The 24,975-nt window shown below is 37.9% G+C and overlaps 1 protein-coding gene across 1 annotated transcript in view; it reads right to left on the bottom strand.

The window, feature by feature from the left end:
• Positions 1-430: 430 nt before the first annotated feature.
• dhx38 (DEAH (Asp-Glu-Ala-His) box polypeptide 38) overlaps positions 431-24,975 on the bottom strand; it is a 102,521-nt gene continuing 77,976 nt past the window's right edge. The window contains exons 26-27 of the mRNA XM_072279820.1: positions 16,020-16,141; positions 431-4,658 (exon numbers count right to left, since the gene is read on the bottom strand). Coding sequence (XP_072135921.1) covers positions 4,574-4,658; positions 16,020-16,141 — 207 coding nt within the window. The 3' untranslated portion in view covers positions 431-4,573. The remainder of the gene's footprint in view (positions 4,659-16,019; positions 16,142-24,975) is intronic.

Genomic DNA, 24,975 nt, shown 5'->3' with positions numbered 1-24,975 from the left:
GAATGCACACTCCTTACAGAGAGCAGCAGGGAGGAAATCCATGCATTACAGTGAGAATGCAAATTCTGTAGGACAGCAGTGGGAATTGAACCCCAATCTGTGATCTCTGGCTATGCTACCATACCACCTAAATATGGAATAGATCAACACAGCAAAGGGAATTTAGAAGATAAACTACCTACCAAACAGAAATGCAGAGAGAAGGCTTAAAGTCTTGGAGAGGAAACATGGAGGTAGAATAGATTTCATTGACAATGGTCCACTATCAAAGTCAAGAGATTTATAAATGCCTATTTGTTATTGTCTATTTACGTAATATTAGTGACTATGGCAATCAGTAAGCCATTTGTTAAAAAATACTTGTAGTGCAATTCTGACTTAACATAAGGTACAACACAGATATATTTGTTTTCAGTAAACCAATTCTACATTTATTGGATAAACACATCCACATATTTTCACAATCTCAGTTTCTGAATACAGGATTTGGAATTTATTTTACAATAAAATATTTTTACATTTATTCAAGAATGGCTTCACACAAACATACACAAAATTTCTGATACGGATATGCAAAAAGCTGTACTTTTTATACACAGGAAACTGGCAGCATATTGATGCACTCCACTGTCTCTTTGCATAGTCATCATTCTCCACTACTTGAAATTATGCCTATTTTTACAGCTAATTGTTATTCCTATTGGCCAACTTATACTATAACTATCAATTTGCTTACCATGACTATGGTACAGCCATATGCTCTTTTCCATCTCTTCCAAATTCTCTAAAACTGTTTTTGCTTTCACAGTTAGGTTCAGCTTATGATTTTTTTAGGAATGGAAGATTAATAAAGTTTAGTTAAATATAGATTGACTGGCTGCCAGTGACTAGTGGTGTTCCCCGGGGCGGGGGGGGGAGGGGGGTCCATGTTGTTTGCGATTCTTTTTACATTATATGTCAATGATTTGGATGATGGAATTGCAAAATTTGCAGACAATATAAAGATAGGTGGAGGGCCAGGTAGTTTTGACGAAGTAGAAAAGCTAAAGAAGGATTTAGACAGATTAGGAGAATGGGCAAAGAATGGCAGATGAAATATAGTATTGGGAAGTGTATGGCCACGTACTTTTGTAGAACAAGTGAAAGAGTTGACTATTTTCTAATTGGAGAAAAAATACAAAAAACTGGGGTGCAAAGGAACTTGGGAGTTCTCTTGCAGGATTCCCTAAAGGTTAATTTGCAGGTTGAGTCTGTGGTGAGAAAGGCAAATACAATGTTAGCATTCATTACAAAAGGACTAAAATATAAAAGCAAGGATGTAATGTTGAGACTTTATAAAGCACTGGTGAGGCCTCACTTGGAGTGTTGTGAACAGGTTTGGGCCTGTTATCTTAGAAAGGATGTGCTGAAAGTGGAGAGGGTTCAGAGGAGTTTTATGAAAATTATTCCAGGATTAAATGGCTTGTCATATGAAGAGTATCTGATGGCTCTGGGCCTATATTCAATAGAATTCAGAAGTACGAAGGGTGACCTCATTGAAACCTATCAAATGGTGAGAGGCTTTAATAGGGTGGATGTGGAGGAGATATTTCCTATGGTGGGAGAGTCTAAGACCACAAAACACTCAGAATAGAGGGACGTCCTTTTAGAATGGAGATGAGAAATTTCTTTAGCCAGAGTGGTGAATTTGTGCAATTGTTTGCCACAGGCAGTTGTGGAAGCCAAGTCTCTTAAAGCAGAGGTTGATAGATTCTTGCTTGGTCGAGGCATGAAGGGATGCGGGGAGAAGACAGGAGGTTGGGGCTGAGAGGAAAATTGGATCAGCCATGATGAAATGGCAGAACAGACACGATGGGTCAAGTGGCCTAATTCTGCTCCAATAACTTATGGTCTTATAAGAGTCATACATCATGGAATCAGGCCTTTTGGTTCACTTATCCATGCCAACCACCAACCATCCACCATCCACCTAAACTAATCCCATTTTCACTCTAGCATCAAAATCATGCTCCCACCCCAATTATCTTGCCACCCAGCTGCACTAATGGCAATTTCTGGAAGCCAATTAACCAAATGTCGTTGATATGTGGACGGAAACAAAAGAACCTTGGGCTTTTTTTTGTGACTGTATATATTTCTGCTATCATAAATATATGCACTACAGTATATGTGCTATGTGCTGTCTGTGACTGTTGGTACTGTTTTACATCTTGAGGAACACTGTTTCATTTAGCTGAATGATAATTAAACTTGAACTTGAAAACTCCATACAGACTGCATCCAAAATCAAGATCATACAGAGTCCTCTAGACCTTTGAGCCATATGCAGGAACTGCTGCACCACCGTACAACTTCAGTAGTGATCTTTATTAATCCTTAATAACACATAAAATGCTGGAGGAACTCAGCAAGTCAGGCATTATCCATGGAAAGGAATAAACAGTAGACATTCCAGGTAGTGATCCTTCCTGACCTGCTTTATTCACTGTTGCTGTTTGTGAAATACTGTACAACAGTGATGAGGCCAAGGGCAGTACAAATGGAAGCTAAATGCCATGGAATTTCAATGGGATTTTGCAGACAATTACAGTCAGAGTTCATTTCTTAAGTCACCCCTGCAACACTCAACTTCAGATTTCTACTATAAAATACCATATACTCCTTATTTCATTTAAGGCAGTGTTACAAGAGATGCACAAAACCAAAACTCTATTGGATGAGAACAGTTGGATGGAAGAACCTCAGCAAAGTTAAAATTTGATGGCAGAGTCAAGTAAATTTAATTTTCTCTCAGTTAACCGTGGCATTCAGACTCCATGCTTATGAAGAGAGGTTCAGAGAAATAGGAATGTTAGAGGAGGATGCAATCCAGTTTACAGCTAAAATTGTGTAATAAATATCAGAATAAAATAAAAATTGCAAATTGAATATTTAAAAAAACTAAATTTAATTTTTTGGGAGTAATAATTAAAAGCCGGAAAGTGTTTTGAGATATCATTGAATGTAGCTTTAGGAATATACAAGTAGTTTTAAAAAATTAAAAAGTTAACCAAAACATTTGCAAATTTTTAGCTGTCTTTTTTTAAATCACAAGCATTTTGAATTTCAGTTTCAGAACAATCCATCAGAAGACGTTTTGAAAGTACTGTATATAATTAGAGAGCAAACTCTCAAAAGCAAAATGAACTGCATGAAATCTGAAATAAAAGCAGAAAACTCAAGTAACACTCACCAGAGAGGCAGCTATCAATGCAAAGAAAAAATAGAATTAACATTTCAGTTCTGCTCTATGCTTTTGTTATCTTGTCTTATTGTTATTTATCCATTATACATTTTTATATACAGTATTGCTCCAGCCTTCTATTCTATTTTTCTTCTAGTTAGTCTTTTCCTCCCTACCTTTTTCTTATCTTAAAACCATTTTTATCTCTTCTGGAATCCCTGTTCCAATAAAAAGTTGATGATTTAAAGAAAATGGGTGGGCTTTGTGGGAGGGAAGCATTAGATTTATTTTGGTGCAAGTTAAAACGTCGGCACAACAATGTAGGTCAAAGGGACTGTGCTGTCTATGTTCCTCTCTCCAGGTATGTTACCCAACCTGCTGAGTGTTTTCAGCATTTTCTGTTTTTGTTAAATCATCCAAATAACAAATTGAAAACTGGCATAATTCTGTCAATAAAGCATGAAGCTGTATCTCTGTTGCAAAACTATATTTAAAGAACATTCCACATAAAATCTGCCTGGCTTGACAAAGTTAAGAGTAGGAAAGAAAAAAATAATTGGAATGCAAGTAAATTTTGCTTGCTTAAACAAAAGTTGTCTAATAATAATAGGATACCTAATCGATTCTATTGCCTTTGCAATAGGTTTCAACTACATGAATTTGGAAATTACCATTTATTCTCGACCTTCAAATCCAAGATTGATCCAGTATTCTGCCTCATGTTTTTTTTTTGAAGTTCGTTCTAATGTACTGAGGACTGTTCATTTTGTTTCCTTTAACAAAACTTGTTTGGATCAGAAGCTTTCTTGTAGATGAAGATGCATTAAAAGACAGTGCAGATAGAAATCTCTTGTACACTAATTCCCCTTGCAAAAGGTAATGTTTTAGATTATTACAATTTGTAATACCTTGCATTGTGTCATTACACATATTTTAATCTGGAAGTAAAATTTCAAGGACTTCTTTAAAAAATTACAAATCGAAGCAACGGGATAAAGAAATAACAGCAGCATAAAAATTAGTAACTCAAATATCCATTCGAAGTTTCTTCTGTACATCACAAAAAAAGTTAAGTTGCCTCTATTCCCTGGGCACAGATCAACTGCTCAAATCACATGATGACTGCAAAGAGACTACTGTTGTACCGACATCAGTGCACTCCATGGTGATGATAAATATATTCATCATTAATACTTCACTGTAACAAAATGAAAAACCTACACCACATCAAAATTTGTTTTGCTAAAGAAATAGAAAAATCTTGATGTTTTATCTCCCATGGGTAATATACAAATATAAATTTAAAGATATGAATATTTGGACAGTTTTTATACAAAAGTTTTTAAAAAATCAAAGTCCAAAGCGCGCTGGTGTATGACGTGGCGTCAGTGGTGTTCCTGGTTCCCTCCGCCCAGGGGTATATATCTTGACTGACCTATAAAACAATTACAAAATCATTATGAATATTTCTTCATTTCAAATTGAAACAGAAAGGTAGATAGAAAAGATATAAATTAGACAAGGCAAGTCACTTTTAATTACTGGGTTCAAAGTGTTTATAATAATACTTATTTACATGGTTACATAAGGCAATCTTCATTTTCAGTTTGCAGTTCCTGTTCAAAACACAATTCAGGCTGCTCTTTTTATTTCTATTAAATAATCTTGTCTATCAAGTGTCTTTTTGCAGCTTTTCTTTTTGCTTTCCTGCTCAATTTCAATATGCTGTAGGTAACAACATTAAATAAATGGCTAGCATAATAGGAAGAAAAGAAAACAGATGGGCAGCAAATATCATTCGTACAGACAATCTCAGCCATCAAAATAGTTATAGTCCAAGCCTGATGGGAGAATTAAAAGAGAAATTATTGAGAAGATTTTCTTAACGCAATGCTGTATAATCACATGCCAGCTTCCATATATAAAAGGAACAGGGTAATGGCAATCTTTTCTCTGCTACGGCTCATGGGCATACTTCATTAGTGGTTTGAGGAGATTTACTATGTCACTGAAGACTCTTTCAAATTTTTACAGATGCACTATGGAGAGCATTCTGAGTGGTTGCACCACTGCCTGGTGTGGAGGCTCCAATGTGCAGGATTGAAAAGAGACTGCAGAGGGTTGGGTACTCAGCCAGCTCCATCGTAGGTACAATTATCCCCACCACTGAGGACATCTTTAAAAACGGTGCCACAAGGCAGCAGCGTCCATCATTAACGACCCTCACCAACCGGGACATGCTCTCATCACATTACTACCTTCAAGAAGGAGGTACAGGAGCCTGAAGACTCACATTCAACCTTTTAAGGACATCTTCCCCTCTGCCATCAGGCTTCTGAACAGTCCATGAACACTTCCTTGTTATTCCTCTTTTTATTTTATTGTAACATAGTCACTTTTTTAAAATATCTTGCACTATACTGCTGCCAAAAAATAACAATTTTCATGACATTTGTGCCCTCCATTGGTTGGGGTTGACCATGGATACTGGGTCCTAGTTGTTGATCTGATACACTAATCAGGGCAGTACAATACGGAGAGTAAGCTGTTGCCCATTCACGTAGCTGATGAATCCAAAGGAACAGCAGAGGCTGATACAGTTCTGCACTAGAGGTATCGCAGGAGCTGCCAATATTGAGCTCAACGCTGGACTTCCTTAGGGACTCCAGCTCCGAAATTTTCCCTCAGGATTTACACCCAAAGCCTTCTCTGTGAATGGGTACAGCCACAAGGTAGTGGAGATTTGAGATCAGAGCTTTCCTTCTCCCAGATGAGCTGCTAACCACGTTTGATGAACCTCACCTGCCCAATGTGACATGTCAGCGATAATAAACCTGATTCCAATTCTGATAAAATCTCGTAATACAAGTATTATCTCAAACGAAAGTTCTGTGCAGTACACATTCAGAAGGTGTTCCAGCAGTATCGCTGGCTGAAAGGTGTAATTACAGCACAGCAGTTTACATAGCCAGTTTCCATTATCAATGTGGACACAGGAATTTATAATGAAATTGCTAACAAAGGGTATGCATGCTGACAAGATTTTTATATATTGCTTGTTTGTAAAAATGTGTTTGTAGGCATTGTTCAAATAATTAGAAAATTAGATTGCATCACAATCTAGACGTTTGCTTTGCACTAGTATCAAGCCCTGGATAAACGCTGTGTACAAACAATTCTGTTGTTCTTCCTCCTCCTCTCTACTAAAGATGCTTATAACCTTCAGAACATACAACTTGTGGGGTGTCCCATTTGCAACACTGTTGGTAAAGCGAATCAATGGGGATAATAACCACTTCCGTGCATCTGAGTGTTAAAACAGGAAAAATAGGAAATGTCAAAAATATTCAGCAGCTCAGATCAGACAGAGTCCAGGATCTATCACCTGAACTGAGAATTAACTTTGCTCTTTTCTTCACAGGTGTTGCTTAACTTGTTGAGCACTTCTAGTATTTTATATTTTGATTTCTAGTATTCACAGTATTTTGCCTCATCTTACATAATGTCTAATTTAAGATTTTTAGCTTCATTATGTTCCTTCATATGTTGGATTGTATATTGTGGTTGCAACATACCTGATGTTTTCCAAGGTTATATTTTATGTTATTTGTGCACTATTTAGTTTATTTCTCAGAATTAAAAATACACTTGGACTAACATCTTAGTCCAAGTGTATTTTTAACTCTGAGAAATAAACTAAATAGTGCACTAATAACATTATAACTTATAGTCTTGCAATGTACTGCTGCCACAAAACAACAAATTTCACGACATACGCCAGTGATAATAACCTGATTCAGGTTCTCTATGCTCATCAAGACAAACGATGAAGAGCTTTCAATTGATCTAGCCTATCATTCCCATTACAATCTCCTCCAAAATATTTCCCTACTTCCTTAAGTACTCAGATATTTTTGCCTTCGAAACTCTTCCCCATCCACAATTGCATCCGCGCATCAATCCCGAACCTGACATCAGTTCTGAGCTTGTCGTTTACCAGCTAATAGCTTAACACAACAATGTCCAACAGTGTCATTCAGATGAATCAATATGCTTCTGTGTAAGTTTTCTAATTCATGTAATTTTTCTGCAGGAATTCATACTCATATCATAACCTTTGAAAAATATAACCAAAAATTTTATTAGTCTCACAAGAGAACCGATTACATATAATTGGAACATTTGCAGATTACTTATTTTGTGATACTTGTGTGTCTGGATTTCATTACTGGGCTTGCATAGTTGATAATATTTTATTTTACATGCCAAAGATAAGAATAGTCAGCTGGTGAATTGTCAGACACTTCACTGCACATTCTTTTTCTTATTGTTCTTGTGTAGGCATTAACCCATTCGATAATTATAATCAGATGTGAAAGTATATTACACAAGTATTACATTGGATATTCTATCTTATTCATTACCTTATTCAATATCCCCAAATCTGCTGAGGAATGCAATCATCATTCTACCTAAACAAATTATCCATAGAGGAAACTGGTTAGGTTATTTGTCAATTAAGTGATAGGCTCTCATCTAGTTGAAACTTTGACAATGCTGGTGGTGTTTATGTTTATAGCTCTCTTAGCCCTCATGACAAATTTTTCGTTTCTAGTTCTATTCTCTCCTGGAAGTGAAAATGGAAGGATATAGTACTGAGGAAGTGCAATATTGTCAAAAGTGGCATTTTCTTTTGAATGAGAGATGAGAATGAGAGATGAGTGACTTTATCAGGTCCTGCTGAAGGGTCTCGGACCAAAACATCAAATGTTTACTCTTTTCCGTCGACGCTTCCTGTTCTGCTGAGTTCCTTCAGCATTTTGTATGTAATTACAGTGAGGCGACTAGCACTAACAGGGCTACACCAATAAAATGTGGCCCATTAACTAATAAGATAGGAGAATAAAAGATACAAAGACATGCTAGCCATCAGAAGTAACAGGAAATAATGTGCTAACTTCACATCACTATTATTTCATTTCATTTTATCAGACATTAAATGTTTTCAATTTTGGGTTTCTCAAAGTATTAAGAAGATTTTAAAAAGAAGCATGTTACTTTCCTAAGTTTAAAAGTGAACAAAAATATATTGTGAAAGTTATAAACAAATATGACTAGATACAGTATGATACATGTGGCACATGGCCAAGTGGTTAGGGCATTGGGCTCACAATCTGAAGGTCGTGGGTTCGAGTTTCGGTCAAGGCAGCGTGTTGTGTCTTTGAGCAAGGCACTTAACCACACACTGCTCCAGTCCACCCAGCTGAAAATGGGTACCAGCAAAAATGCTGGGGGTTAACCTCACAGCGTCCTATCGGGGGGGGGGGGAGTCTCGTACTCTCCGTTGCTTCACGCCACAGAAACCAGCATAAGCACCAGCCTGATGGGCCACAAGGTTCGGGACAGACTTTAACAGTGTGAAACTCCACAACTGAGTTCAAAATGCATTTTAGAATCTTTCAAGAACATATTAAATAAAGGTAGTTAAAGATCAACATACCTAATAGTTGTTCAATGAATATTGACACCAAGATATGTGTAGTTTCAAAAAAGATTTTAGGGTTGATTATTGGTCTTATTAAGTCATGATTTCACATAAGGGATAAGAGAGGAATGTGCAGTCAAATAAAACATACTCAGATGGTGATGGCAAGGTAAACATGTAACTTGTAATGCCCACTTATTCTCACAAATAAGATTACAGAGTGAAGAAAATGGAAAACGAAGCAGAAACAGAAACAAAGAATACAGCCTCAACTAGGTTCAAATTACTTTGTACAACAGGCTCCATGAAAAAAATAAGTTCCTATAAAGAAACCCACCAACCCCACTCCTACTCATTGTCAGCTACAAATCATAAAAGGAATGGCATCTAATCATACAATGACACCACCTTTTTGAATAAGAAAGGCCTGTATATTTTTCAAATCATCAGTCAATACTATGTGCTCTAAATTACTGCTAAGTGAAGGAAAAGTGAAAATCTAGAACACCTTTCTTTTCTAATTCACAACTGTTGACTTATTAGCAGATGACCTGGAATAATTTGCCTCACAATTTACAGTAATTACAATTCACCCATTTTCAACACTTGCACAATATTCTGCAATACATTTTGCTCAATTTTTTTTATTATATCGGCACTGATAACTGCATAATAAAATCATTTTTCTTTTCACGCATACATGTGAAATATTTCTGCAAAATATAGACATTGTATCCTTATTTGTGTGAATGCCTGGTTAACTGAAAATGCTTGCAAATCCACAAAATGCATTGGGCATGCAATGATTTCATATTTTTTACGCATCATAATTTGGTATTGCATCAATGACCCCTAAAGGTGACCTTTCGCAAAAGAGAGTTCAAAAAGGGACCACAGTGTTTTATATTCAATATTGGGTGACTATGGAATCAGAGAATATTGCTCTTATCTCTCGTGCCAGAAATGGCAGGCTATTATTTCATTCACTTGAGAGAGGGGGGAAAAAGAGGGGAGGAGGTACTGCATTAAAGGAATCTATCAAAACCAAGATGAAAGTCAGTGGAACAATTGTGTTCTCTAAGAAAAAGACAGACAGATCCCCCAGCAATTTTTGTGCTAGATATTGTTTCTATTCAATTTGCTAAATCAAAGTGTCTCATATATATATATATATATATATATATACATATATATATATATATATATATGTATATATATATATATATATACACACACACACACATACACACACACACACACATATATATATATATATATAAATATATATATATTTATTTTTAGGAGTACAACCACAGATGGCCTCCTGACAATAGTAGATAGCCACAATATTACACAAAAACATGCACAAATCCCTCTAATGTTTTTGATTAATAACAGCCTTGTCTCAAGAATGCCACAGAACGTCAAAAAATATAATCACAATTTCCAAAGACTGACGAGATTAAAGCAACATAGGGATGAACATTTAAAATATTTACATTAAATTGTGTTAAAACCATACTTCAAACATTAACTCTGCATGCATAATTAATTATATCTTAAGTACATTTTGAATTTTTTTTCATAAGGGTCATGGTCAGAATGATGTGCTTAAAATTTACATCCGAATCAGGAGATTAATATGTTTACATCAAAGCTAAATCAAATTTTATCATTAAGTTTAATCTATTTTTGTTATTTTTTTTATTCCGTTACATTTCCACAAAGAGCAAAATGTTTGCTTCCAGACACACTGGGGGATGTTTTGGTAGGAAGCATTAACAGTATTGCTTAAAATGCTTCAAGAGAACTGCAAAATATACCAAATTCCCTGGCTGGCAGTTAGACTATCATTTCTCCAATGTAACTCAGTTTCACAGCTTTATTAAAGTATTTAAAAGCTATTGCTCTCTTCATAGTAATAAACATGAAAATATGAGCCTAATTACCAGAAGGAAAAGCAAGTAAAATTATGGCTATGCCAACCTTTGCTGGGAATCATAGATTACACATCTGTGCAATTTACCTACTCTGATTACTTTAAATGTACAATAGTGAGGGAAAATTGTAGAGAAAATTGAATATTAAGAATGCTTTATATCTCTCAATTTTAAAAAGAACTGAAGTTATTGGTTTTATCTATAAAGGTATATAGGCTGCTGCCAGCAGAGAACTCCATTTAAACAGATGTCCATAAAACTAATTTTTTTTAAGAGATGACCTTAAGCTAATTTTAAAGTAACAATAAATTTAGAATTTGTTAATATTGATTTAGCTAATACTCCTCAATAAAACTATTGTTAAGAGCCACAAAAATATTGGTTATGCATGGTGATGGTGGTAGTGGTGGTGTTTGGGGGTGGGGGGTGGAAAAGGAATGATTTGAGTGCCATGGGAATGAAGGAAATCCCTAAAATTGTAATTTTTCATGTTTCATATGTGTCCTAAAGTCACCCTCTTTTCTATCAAAATAGAGAGGTAATTATTCAAGGAAATGGGGTTTTTGAATCCAAAATACAGATAATATTCGTGATTTCAGAAAGAATTGCAAAAACAATCTTGGATGCAAGACTGTTGGAAAGTTACATTTACTGCTCCAACACATTTCATTTAAACCAGAAGTTAAAATAAAAAAAGTTCCATTGGATTCTGTAGACTGGATAACTTTAAAGTATATGCAATAAATTTTCAAAAAATTCACTGGAAAACCAAGAACAATAATTTTAAACAACATCAGCTACCTAAATCAGAAAATCCAAAACAAACATTGTTTTATACAACTAAATTCAATTTGATTAGTTTTTTGAAAAATGTACAAGTGCCTCTACAGTATAAATTTTGGAAGTGATGAAACTCAGCAATAATTAAGTCATTCTTTTCTTTGTTAGGTTCATACGGTAGTCTGCATAAAGTAATCAGGTTACTCCATATTACATGGTGAAAATGAAATCAGCTCACCTGACATTAACAATATTTGCATTTGAATGTGGGATCATTGGGAAACAACTGAAGGCACAGATTTTTGATTATGTTATTCCAGATGAAGAAATTCCAATCAACATTACTGTCAGCACTGAAATGTCTGAAATTTTTTGGCTCACTGACATATAGCTCTAAGATGCAAATAAATTATTTGATTAATTAGGCTGTATACTGAGTTATTACTATTGATCTTTTTTAATCAAAAATATATCATACAAATCTATGTATTTAGTTGCTATATTAAGGTCACAGGCAGTTCGCATACACATTAAAGAGGATTAATATCTGCCTTTAATTTCAAAATAAGGACATACATAATGTGCAAAACACTAACTACATTTGCCTTAAGTACAAAGGAAGATTATTGATAGATTAATGTCAGTTAAGTCTTAATTCAATGTGTGTTAAAAAGTTAATTTAATTCCATATCAATGTAAGATGCACTTGTCAAAGAACCGGAAAAAGTATTGTGCTGAATTCAGGCACAAACTCTGCCTACAGTAACAGTCACAAGAGAGAGTTATATGACCTCAATTAGATTAGCAATGTATTAAGTATAAAAAACAAATCTCAGGACAGTAGAACATTTAAGTGTTCCGGTGTATTTTTACTAGGCAGAGCATGTGATACACCTGTAACAGAATTAGAAAAAGTAATTGGTTGGATCAATATTTATGGTCAGCAAAAATCTTGGTTACTCTGCCAATAGAAAATTATGCTCTGAGTACAAAAATTGTTTTCCTCTATAAATGAATGGCAAAAGATGTAAAAAATTATAAAAACAAATATTAAAAAATTGCTGATGCAGTGGTAGATGCAAGTTCATTTGAACATTTAAGAGAAGTTTGAATAGGTACATGGATGAAAGAGATATGGAGGGCTATGGTCCAGGAGCAGGTAGAATAAACTAGGCAGAAGACCAGGCTGATATGAAATAGATGGGCTGAAGAGCCTGTTTCTGTGCTGTAGAGTTCTATGACTCTTTGACATTACACTTTCAGTTGGATGATTATTATTCTTCTCATAAACTATATAACAATTCTCCATATGTAATATATGTTTCTGCAGGTTGAAAAACTTAGATGTCACATTAGCTTACTTCAATTACTATTTTATTTGTGTCAAGTATTTCAGCAGATTCTGGTTTAAGGTTCAATTTCATTGATTTCCTAACATACTGGTTCTCCAACTAGACCAGGGGTCCCCACCCTTTTTTGCACTGCGGACCAGTTTAATACTGACAATATTCTTGCGGACCAGCCGACCCGGGGGGGGGGGTAGGGTTGCCAACAGACAAGAGTAGCAGTCAAATACAGTGCGTTGTGTTTACCCAGAGAAAGACTACAATGACCATGAAGCCTTGCGCAGGCACCAGTGCGCATGCGTGTACCTGTCGCTTTTTTTCTGCAAATCGTTTTGGCAATTCTGTTCGGGGGGGGTATTAATCACAACCAGAATATTGGTGATAAGTGGCTAATACACTCAATTTCGTTTCTAAAAGGGTTTATCTAACGAATTTAATATTAAACACCCAGTGCATATTTTCCTCGCATGAATATAGTGATAAATCAATTATCAGGGGAGGGCGGGGAGCTTTAAGTGTTGAACGAACTTCCAGCTGAAGTGGCAGAAGCAGGTTCGATATTATTGTTCAAAGAAAAATTGGATAGGTATATGGACAGGAAAGGAATGGAGGGTTATAGGCTGAGTGCAGGTCGGTGGGACTAGGTAAGAGTAGCTTTCGGCACGGACTAGAAGGGCAGAGATGGCCAGTTTCCGTGCTGTAATTGTTATATAGTTATATAAGTCAATAGCATCATAACAGTTTAAGTAACGTTTGGATATTAAACACACAGCACATACTTTCCCCGTATGAACATATAAAATCATTGCAACACACCAATATCGGTGAATCAGTGGGAGCCCTGGGCTTGTTTCCCTGCAACAAGATGGCCCCATCGAGGGGTGATGGGAGACAGAGATACTTGAACGGGGTTCCCTATGTCCAGTCTATTCCCCAATTTAGTTTTCGTTGCATTCATTGCAGAAAACTCCGCTTCGCAGAGATATGATGTTGGAAATGGAAGCAACATTTTCAGTTCTTTCGTGGCTATCTCAGGATATTTAGCCTTGACTTTGATCCAGAATGCCGGCAGAGATGTTATGTCAAACATACTGAACCGTCATCATTTGCAAGCTTAAGGAGTTGATCTCCTTCCCGCGCTGACACGGATGACACGGGGGTAACAACCTCGCATGCGTAATGGCTCAACAGAGCGTGACAGGGAATGAGAAAAGGTGCAGCTGACCCATCTAGCCAAATCATATCATTTCTCACGGCCCGGTAGCACATGCTTTGCAGCCCGGTACTGGCCCGCGGCCTGGTGGTTGGGGACCGCTGAACTAGACTATCCACTTCCTTGGAGTTTGTAGGAAAATCTGAGTGTGGTGTGAGTGTGAATGAACTGCAAGCAATAGTTGTAGAAGTGGGTTCAATTGTAACATTCAAGAGAAGTTTGGATAGGTACATAAATGTGATCCAGATGCAGATAGATGTGACCAGGCAGAAAACCAGGTCGGCATGGACTAAGTGGACCGAAGGACCTGTTTCTGTGTTGTGGGGCTTTTTGACTCTGTGAGTACCAGTGCAGCATTTACTACAGTAGATTTCAGGCTTTGTGCCAAGGCTGCAAATACCAATACCAGAGAACAACTGTTCAAGGTGAGTGAAGGAAGGTTTAGGGGAGATATCAGAGATAGTTTTTTTTGTTTTACAGAGAGTGTTATGTGCCTAGAATACACTACCAGGGGTGGCAGAGGATGATACAACAGGGACATTTAACAGACTCTTAGACAAGCACATGGGTGTAAGAAAAATGGAGGGGTTATGGGCTGTGTAGAAGGGAAGGGTTAGATTGAGTGTTGATTAGATTTATATAGGTGAGCACAGCATCGTGGGCTGAAGACCCTGTTCCAAATAAAACTAAATCTTCTGTTCCCTGGGCTTTTCCATACAAATAAATTCAGATGGTACAATCAAGGTAATTTATTTAAGAAAAATCAGCTAGGAAATACAAACTTAACTCTAAAATAAGAGATTATATCCTAACATGTTTTTAAAGACGATGGTGCTTCCTACTTCAGAGTGTTCATTCTATTTTCGCCTGCAAAATAATAACAAGTATATCTTTAAAAATACTCCTGTGGAAGAATGAGAAATAATGCATCCAGGAAATCCAGTAAGGATATCCTTGTAGGATCTCTACAGCTCCTATTATTGGTTGCAATGCATCTGTAGTTCTTCCCCCTTGCTTGCCTGAAGAACTATCTCTCAAATAAGGTTAACTTGAAGTCCTGAGTATCCAAATGGAAGATTCCACAAAGTCTGCTTAAAAAAGGATTTTCCCCAATACATCCTACTAAAATAACAAAAATATCTCCAAAAGGAAAATTAATCACATCTCATTTTGAAGGATCTTGCTCTGGACTAAATAGCTGCTGGAATGATACCTGCAGTTAAATGTGTCTCTTGTGAAGTACTTTGTGAAACATTCTACACAATAAAGGTGTTAATTGAAACCAATATTACCCCCCCCCCCATGCATTGTTTTTAGAAGCACATTCAATCCCAAACAATTGTTAGGGATTCTGAAAATTACATGTGTACTAGTGAAACTGTGGCGCCCTCTGTAGATAATAGATGGAAAAGATGGCAACAATAAGAATATTTTCCAATAGGTGCATTAAGACTAAAAATAAAATTCAATATTTTTCCCCCAAAATCAAGAAAATTTGCAATATGCTGAACATCATGTATAAAAATCTATTGCAAATATTAATTTACTGCAAGCTCTCTGTTCAAATCCTGAAGCCTGTACATGAAATCTCAACTTGACATTTATCTTCTCAAACTATTCTGAAAATTTTGATAAGTCAAAGCAGCAATTTTATGACAACAGATTAGAGTGGAAGAGGATTACGGGAACTGGCGTGTATATGTTTAAAAAAAAACACACCATGTAAGATTTAATCCTCTATTTGAAAATAAAGCTATCAAATGCATTTTGATTGCCTGACATTTTATTTTAAATACTAAATGCTGTTGAGTTGATAAACAGATTACAGGGAAAAATGAAACATACTAAGCAAAAGCAATGTTGTTACATCACTAACACAGGTGAATTCATTTGCAATTGAGGCTGTAATGAAACTTCCATCCATAGCTTACATTTTAAGCATATATGCACATTCAATATTATAAATCTGCTAACAAAACCGCAAAACAACATCAAGAGAATGATTTAGGGGTAAATATAAAATAAACCTTACCTCACACTGTTCAGACTGTTCTTTTTTTCCTGTTCTTCCTTCCGTGCCCGAAGCTGTTCCTGTGCCACAGCCATTTCCTCTTCCATGGATGACAATTCCTCTTTGGCACGTCGACGATTCTCCTTTTTGATTATCATTAAAATGCATAATAATTCAAGGATCATTTTAAAGCACAAAACAGCCATTGCGATATCATATACTGATCTCTGGAGAATAAATATTCAGTGTCTCCCACTTCAATACTTTGCTGACTACAGCACAACTTGTGCATCATGACAGGAACAAGATTGTGATTTTTGAATTTAGTTTAGACATGTAATAAATCAATGCTACATGCTTCTACAATTTATCCAATTTTATTTCATCAAATTTTCTCTCTAACATATTGGTTTTAGAAGTGGGGAGAGATTTACCATCATTAAGGATCCAAACCCATAATTAAAAATTATAGATTTTACTCCATTCCAAAATATATGAAACTATTGGTTTAAAGAAATAACAGCAGCCTGCCTGCAAATCATATTCTGCTTTACTTCTTTAACTTGATTTCTCTCCTTTCTATCTCAATGTAACTAGTCCACATCCTATACTGGTTTCACTCCTGCCTGATGGTGAAGAAAGGTAGAACCTATACTCTTAACTTTGAATTCCTTTTCAAATATTGTTCACTAAGAATAGTAGAGTAGTTCACATGAACATAAGACATAAGCTGTAGGCCATCTGGCCATTTCAGCCTGTTCCAACATTCAACAAGTTTGTTCATCTTTACCTCAGTACTAGTTTATTGCACTATCCACAACTGGATTGTTCTCATACTATATTATTGTCTCTCATTGATATCAATTAAATTACAATCAATGACTTTGGTTCCACAGCCTTTCTAGGATAAAAGAAAAATTCAAAGGGTAGTGAATCTTCGGAAAAAGACACTCCAGATTTCAGTCCTAAATAGCTCATTGAGATCACTGTGAGCCTCAGGAAATGTTCACTCCATTCCAAGATAAAAACAAAGCTGAATGAGAAAACCTGCAGTTGCTGGAAAACAAAGCAACACACCTAAAATGCTGGAGGAATTCAGCAGGCTAGGCAGCATCTATGTAAAAGAGTAAACAGCCAAAAGTTCTGGCTGTCCTGATGAAGGATCACAGCCCGAATCATCGTCTATTTTTTCCATAGATGCTGCCTGGCCAGCTGAGTTCCTCCAGCATCTTATGATGTAAAGTAAATGCTGAACCGGTCAGGTAAAAGATGAGGAAAAGTAAAACAATTCACATTTTAGTCAAAGATCCATTAGTAGAACTATTTCAGTTCTGATGATGGGTATTTAACAAAAAACATCAATTCAGTTTTCTTTTCAGAGATGTCACCTGACTTGCTGAGTATTTCTAGTGCTCTGTTTTAGTTCAGATTTCAATCATATGCATTTTTGTTTCATTTTCGTTCCTCCTGTTACTTATCTGGTTAAACTCCAATGTCAAATTACTATGATATGTCATTGATCTACACAAAGTCATCAAGGCAGCGAAACAACAATGCAGGGACAAGATCCAGACACGAATCTTCACCAACAACACACACAGCTTATGGCAAGGCCTGCACACCATTACAGACTTCAAAGATAAGCACAATGGTGCTCCCTACATCGCTGCCTCTCTCCCAGATGAGCTAAATCTTTTTTACACTCAGTTTGATGTCGCCAACACGGAGCCCCCGAAGCGACCTGCACCTTAGTCAGCTCTGAGGCTGAAGTACGCAGGTGTTTCCAAAGAGTGGACAGTTGCAAGGTAGATGTGGAAAGGATGTTTCCCATGGTGGGGGAGTCTAGGACAAGAGGGCACAACCTCAGGATAGAGGGATGCCCATTTAAAATAGAGATGCAGAGAAAGTTCTTTAGCCAGAGGGTAGTGAATTTGTAGAATTTGTTACCACAGGCAGCTGTGGAGGCCAGATCATTGGGTATATTGAAGGTGGAGATTGATAGGTTCTTGATTGGCCACAGCATCAAAGGTTACGGGGAGAATGCCAAGGAGTGGAGCTGGGGGGGGGGGGGGGGCGGCGGCGGAGGGAAGAGATCAGCCATGACTGAATGGCGGCGCAGACTCATGGGCCAAATAGCCTAAACCTGCTCCTATGCTTTTTGGTTATGGTCTTATATCAGAATCAAGTTTATCACTCACATATGTCATGAAGTCAGTTGTTTTTTTTTGCAATAGCAGTACAGTGCAATACACTGTCCTCATTATATGTGTCTTCAGACTATGCGGATTCACAGTTATGCAAGGAACCTATTTCTACCAATGTCTCGTTATATGCGTCCAAAACTCACAGCTATGTGAGGAGCACTGCCTTCCCGCCAATACAAGTCACGTGCGCACACCTCAGTCTCACTGTTGGGATGAGAAGCACCACTTTCCCGCCAATACGAGCCAGGTGCGCGCGCCTCACAATCTCTCTCCCGCCACTCTCGCATTGGTTTTGGCAAGGTGTGGATGCGCGATCTTAAACTTCTGTTGGTTTTACCTACGGTGCAGTGATTTTGCGCTTGAAATATTTAACTATGCCTCCTAAGCGTCCGATGTCATGTCCTGGGCCGTCAGCCAACCGGCAGAGAACCGCTTTAACACTTGAAAAAGTGTTGGAAATCATAAACAGCGCAGCATCAGCTGAAGGTAACATAGCTCTGGGACGCTACTGCCAGGAACAGAATCTTGTCTTTGAAGTTTTTTTGTTGCTTGACAATGCGCCAGCCCATCCTAAACATTTGGACAGCATTCATCCTAACATAACAGTACGTTTCCTGCCGCTTTAACACAACATCGCTGATTCAACCATTCGACCGGTGTGATCCACATTCAAGGCATACATAATTTTTTTTTATGGCGAACTATCTCTCAGATGCTGCAAGCAACAGACGATTTTGAAAATCCCAGGAATTTACCAACGGAGAGGGAATGGTGGAAAACGGAACACTTGGCACAAATGGTGATGGACATGGACCCACATTTAGAACAGAGTCAGCATTTCAGTTGTTCCCTGCCGTCAACCCTTCTTCCCTACAAGCAAAATTAAAACAAAATGCTGCCAAGCAAACAACCGTCACCACTTTATTCAAATCGGTAACACCTGCCGGCAGTTTAAGAGTTCTGTGAGTCTTCCTTCACCCCTTGCTGTGCTTGATATGATCCTGACGACCACAACCATCCACCTTATTCGTGTAAAGCTGCCCGACACCACAACAACCACTCATCTCCCGGAGCGAACACACCTGCCACTGTTGGTGAGTACTGTACACCCGCGGATGTTAACTTTCTATAATTTATTACATTGAATATTACCTTAAATTGATGAAATATAATACAAATGTTGTCTTGTAGTACAGCTTTTGTGTCGTATTGGTATGAAAATGTGAATAAATTACAGATAAAACATACTTAGGAAGCCCTCTGGAACGCATCCCTATTTTTCCCATTTAAATAATTATTCACATTATGCGATTTCACATTATGCGTCAACTTCGAGGAACGTATCCCCCGCATATAACGAGGATAGGGTGTACATAAAATTTCTACAGTAGCACCCTAGCCATATATATGTGGCTAAGACTTTTGTACAGTACTGTATTTCAATAATGACATGTAGAACCATATAGTCTAGCATCTGATCTCCTGTCCAAATCAAATTATCTTCATTAAACTTGTTTGTCATCCTGCCTATACAACTTCCCTCCCATCTTCTCAGATGAAGTCAAGACTTAAAACGGGTGATTTATGGAAATAGCTGGGCAGCCCAGTGGAAGACAAAACCACATTCCCTGTAGAGAAGGGATTGAAAAGGAAACTAAGATAGACTGTGAGGGATGGAAGTTGCATACTGCTACACCGATCCCAACAGACACGGTTATAAACATCAGAGGGTATTTCCCAGGTTCAACAGATTAGTTAGCTCTGGAAGCCCATAAAAAAGTAATTCAGATATTGCAGGAACTGGTGCTACTCACAGGATAGGAAGGTAAATTGCAAAATCAGCAGCCCTATAATAAAAATATTCAAAATGGTCCAAGTCGCTTCACAGAGAACAAAAAGTGGCACTGGCATAAATGATCAGGTTTACATGTGCCTCAAAAAAATTAAAATGCACAATAAAAAATTCCTGAAAAAAAGAACTACATTCCAAACAGGGTAGGACAAAGTACCAGAAATTAATGGTCTGTAAGTATAGCTTAGCCATATCTCCACCTAGTGGCTAGAAGCCCTGTAAGTACAATGTTAACTCCACCCCACCCCCTCCCATTTTTATATGTTACCATGTTTATATCTCATTATGGATAAGGATATGAAAGGACTATCAAAATAAGTGATTAAACAAAATGAGATTCAAACAAATCTTACAGAAACTGGATCTACATGTCATAATCAGAAATTTCAGTTCACCAGAATAGCATTGACAATCATAAACCTCCTTCTGTATGCAATATTTCTGAGATATTTTTCATTAAATGGAGCACCTTCAGCGCCTTTTATTTAGCACCTTGAGCACACCTGTCCAAAATGTCAATAATTATATCTGGCAGTGATCCTAACCCCAGTTCCTAGGAACATCTTCCATCTAAAAACAGCAAGCAACACAACACTGATGATTTCTGTCATTAGAACATAAGAAACAGGCGCCAGAGTCCGCTATACCACCCTTCAAGCCTCATCCACTATTTAACAGGATTGTGATTGATCTTATTTTTGGTCTTAATTCCATTTTCTTGTCCAGTCCCCATATCTTCCATTCCTATCATGCCCACAATTTTCACCCAGCCTTAAAATATACAGGGATTCAGAATCCACTACTCTCTGGGAGGCAGCATTCCAAAGAACCACAAACATACAACAGAACACAAGAAAACAGAAGCCATCGGGCCAAGTCTGCCCATGCTTTTAGTATGATTACGGTTGATCTATGCTGGCCTTGACTCCTCTTCTGTACCATTTCGTTAGTCAGAGGGTGGTAAATCTGTGGAATTTGTGGCCACAAACAGCTGTGGAGGCCAGGTCACTGGGTGCATTTAAGGCAGAGATAGATAGGTTCTTGATTAACCAGGGTATCAAAGGGTATAGGGTGAAAGCAGGGGAGTGGGGATGACTGGAAGAATTGGATCAGCCCATGATTGAATGACAGAGCAAACTTGATGGGCCAAATGGCCTACTTCTGCTCCTATATCTTATGGTCTTGTGGTCTTATTTCACCACACCCATCTATTCCCTAATACATCAAATATTAATCCACCTCCACTTCAAATACTACTAATGATTCAACTTGCGCCACTCGCTAGGGCAAAGAATTCCAGAGAGTCACCACCTTCTGCAAGAAAAAATGTCAATGCACCTCAGTTTTAAATGACTGGTCTCTTGTAGTTATGTCTCACCAATGGAAACATCACATAGTGTACACTAGTGGTCGCCAACTTTTTTAAGCCCAAGATCCCCTACCTCAGCCTTCGTGAAAGGCAAGATCTACCTACTAAATCGTTTAGAGAAAAAACAACTCAGATTGTACTTCCAACTTGAGGCCTTTTATTTGGGCTAATTGTATTTGAAATACATAAAATGCTTTTGTCAATCTTTCAAATTAATTCAACCAAGAATACACTGTAACTAGCATATCAAACAGGCCATAGCTGTCTTTCTTTAAGAATATTACAACACTTCATACCTTTTGTTGTAACCTCTACTTTGAAAAAGGACCACTTGACAACTTCATGTCCAAAGGAACAACTTTATCTGGGACAGCAAAACCAATACGGCAGAGGGGCTTATACATATATGAGCAGCAAAGACAGTAAGTAAAACCCTGCAACCCCAGGGCCCCTCCACCGTATTGGTTTTGCTGTCCCAGATAAAGTTGTTCCTTTGGACATGAAGTTGTCAAGTGGTCCTTCTTCAAAGTAGAAGTTACTACATATGGCCAACTGGTGGCACAATGACATCAGTGCCAGGTTCTGGAACAAAAGTTCCCGGGTTCAAATCCAATCAGAGCTGCTCCCAAGTACGCTTTCCATTCGTGCTGGGTTGAGTGTCGAGATCACAACTTGACCTCGTAAAATAAAGGGAAAAATACTGTGAAAATGTCTGTGTGAGGAGTTGCTCACTCACTCAATCTACATCCCATCGCAGAGTCACAGTATCGTCAGCACAACATGCCCTTCCACTTCAGTTTGTATCATTGGTAAATATGGAAGCCTTACATATGGTTCCTTCCTCCATGTCATTAATGTATATAGTAAAAAATTGCAGGCCAAAATCAGATCCCTGCAATACTCCACTAATTATTTCCAATCTGAAGAAAGTCCATTCTTAAACATCCAGTTTTCAAGCCATTCTAACTCGCTTCTTCCGTTTTATGCACTAGCCTCTTATAGGGCACCTTGTCAGCTGCTTTTTGAAATCTAAATACACTACATCCTTTATTGACTCTCCACAAGAAGCCCAGCAAATCTGTCAAACACAACTTACCTTTCGTGAAATATTGTTGACCAGGTGTAATGACATTTGGCTTTCCCAAACGGTTGGCTAATTCCTGTTTGATTTTGACTCTAGCATCTTCCCAATAATAGCTGTTAAATTAACTTGCCTGTAATTCCATCTTCTACTTTCTCCTCTTTTGAAAAAGGTTGTCAGATTAGTTTCCAATTTTCTGTTATCCTCTTGTAGTTAGCAAGTTATGAAAATTTTCAACCAATGGATCCACTATCTCTGCAGCCACTTCCCTTGAAACACCAGTCTGTTGTCCAACAAGTTCTAAAGACTTCCCAATCCTTAACCAACCCCTATCATGCTACCCAAGTTTCACTCTTGTAATTGGGACTTTTGAAAGTTCTGCCTCATTATTTGACATTAGTCCGCCTGATATCTTATTACAACAGACCCCAAACACCAGGCAGCGGACCAGTTCTGGGCCGCAAAGCATGTGCTACCGGGCCGCGAGGAAACGATATGATTTGGTGATATGAGTCAGCTGCAACTTTCCTCATTCCCTGTCACAGCCACCGTTGAGCTTGAACTCACGCGAGGTCATTACCCGCGTCATCCATGTCAGCGCGGGAAGGAGATCAACTCCTCCAGCTTGCAAATGACGGCAGGCTGAAAAGTATGTTTGACATAACATCTCTGCCGGCATTCCGGATCAAAGTCAGGGCTAAATATCCTGAGATAGCCACAAAAGCAATGAAAACGTTGCTTCCATTTCCAACATCATATCGCTGCGAAGCGGAGTTTTCTGCAATGAATGCAACGAAAACTAAATTGCGGAATAGACTGGACATAAGGAACCCCCTTCGAGTATCACTGTCTCCCATCACCCTTCGATAGGAACGTCTTGTTGCAGGGAAACAAGCCCAGGGCTCCCACTGATTCAGCGATATTGGTGTGTTGCAATGATTTTATATGTTCATACGGGGAAAATATGTGCTGTGTGTTTAATATCCAAATGTTACTTAAAATGTTATGATGCTATTGACTTATAAGTGACATATAACCATATAACAATTACAGCACAAAAACAGGCCATCTCTGCCCTTCTAGTCCGTGCCGAACGCTACTCTCACCTAGTCCCACCGACCTGCACTCAGCCTACAACCTTCCATTCCCTTTCCTGTCCATATAGCTGTCCAATTTTTCTTTAAATGATAATATCGAACCTGCCTCAACCACTTCTACTGGAAGTTCGTTCAACACTTACTTCAAGTTCCCCTGTCCTCCCCTGATAATTGACTTATCACTATATTCATGCGAGGAAAATATGCGCTGTGTGTTTAATATTAAATTTGTTAGATAAACCCTTTTAGAAACGAAATTGAGTGTCTTAGCCACTTATCACCTATATTTCGGTTGTGATTAACACCCACCCCCCACCCGAACAGAACCGCCAAAAACAATTTGTGGGAAAAAAATCGGCACCTACACGCATGCACAAGCCACGTATGCGCACTGGTGCCCGCGCAAGGCTTCATGGTCATTGCAGTCTTTCACAACATATTTGACTGCTACTCTTGTCCATTGGCAACCCTACCTCCCCCCGCCAACCCCGGTCGGCCGGTCTGCAAGAATATTGTCAATATTAAACCGGTCCGCAGTACCAAAAAGGTTGGGGACCCCTGTCTTATGAAACTGGTAATATCTTCCAAGGTGAAGACTGACGTAAAAAAGTTATTCTGTTGTTTCTTTTCTGCTGTTATTAATTCACCAGCCTCATTCTCCAGAGATCCCACACTTAACCTCGCTGTCCTTCTGCCCTCTTACTGCTTATAAATCATAAAAATCTTTTCTGTTTGTTTTTAAACACTATGGGCGAGTTTTCGCCCAAAATCCATTGTTCTCCTTCTTCTGAGACTTTTAGTCTTCTGCTACTGGATCCTAAAGAGTTCACAACCCACTGGTCTAGCACTAACCCTTGCCACTTTGGACATATCTAGTCTCGAATCCGAAATTATCCTTTACCTCATTAACTATGGATTGGGCCTCTTTCTTCATGGAATCTCACTAATCGATTAGGATAACCCTTGTTGAGCATTATAAACAAGGTGTTTGAATATCTTCCAATATCTTTCAACTATTCCTTGTCTGACCTCTCTCTAAGCTTGTTTATTCAGTCCACCTTAGACATCTCTTCCCTTATGCCACTGTAATTACCTTTACTTAAATTGAAAACACTTGTTCTGACCTAATGGTGTTCATCCTCAAATTGTACTTGAATTATAATGTACTCACTACATCTTAGAGAATTTTTAACCACAAGATCACATATTAATCCTTCATGGTTATACAAGACCAATTTTGAATTAGTCCTCTGCTGAGTTCTAAATGGCTGGTCCCTTCACCTAAATTCATTTTTCCCTGATTTGGAGCCCCTACTTGGGGGAAATATCTTCATTGCATTCACCCATACAAGATGACTCTTCTTGACCATATGA

The sequence above is a fragment of the Mobula birostris genome, chromosome 15 (genome assembly GCF_030028105.1).
Source record: "Mobula birostris isolate sMobBir1 chromosome 15, sMobBir1.hap1, whole genome shotgun sequence".
In the NCBI taxonomy this organism is placed as follows: domain Eukaryota; kingdom Metazoa; phylum Chordata; class Chondrichthyes; order Myliobatiformes; family Myliobatidae; genus Mobula; species Mobula birostris.
This window is presented reverse-complemented; position numbering and strand designations above follow the sequence as displayed.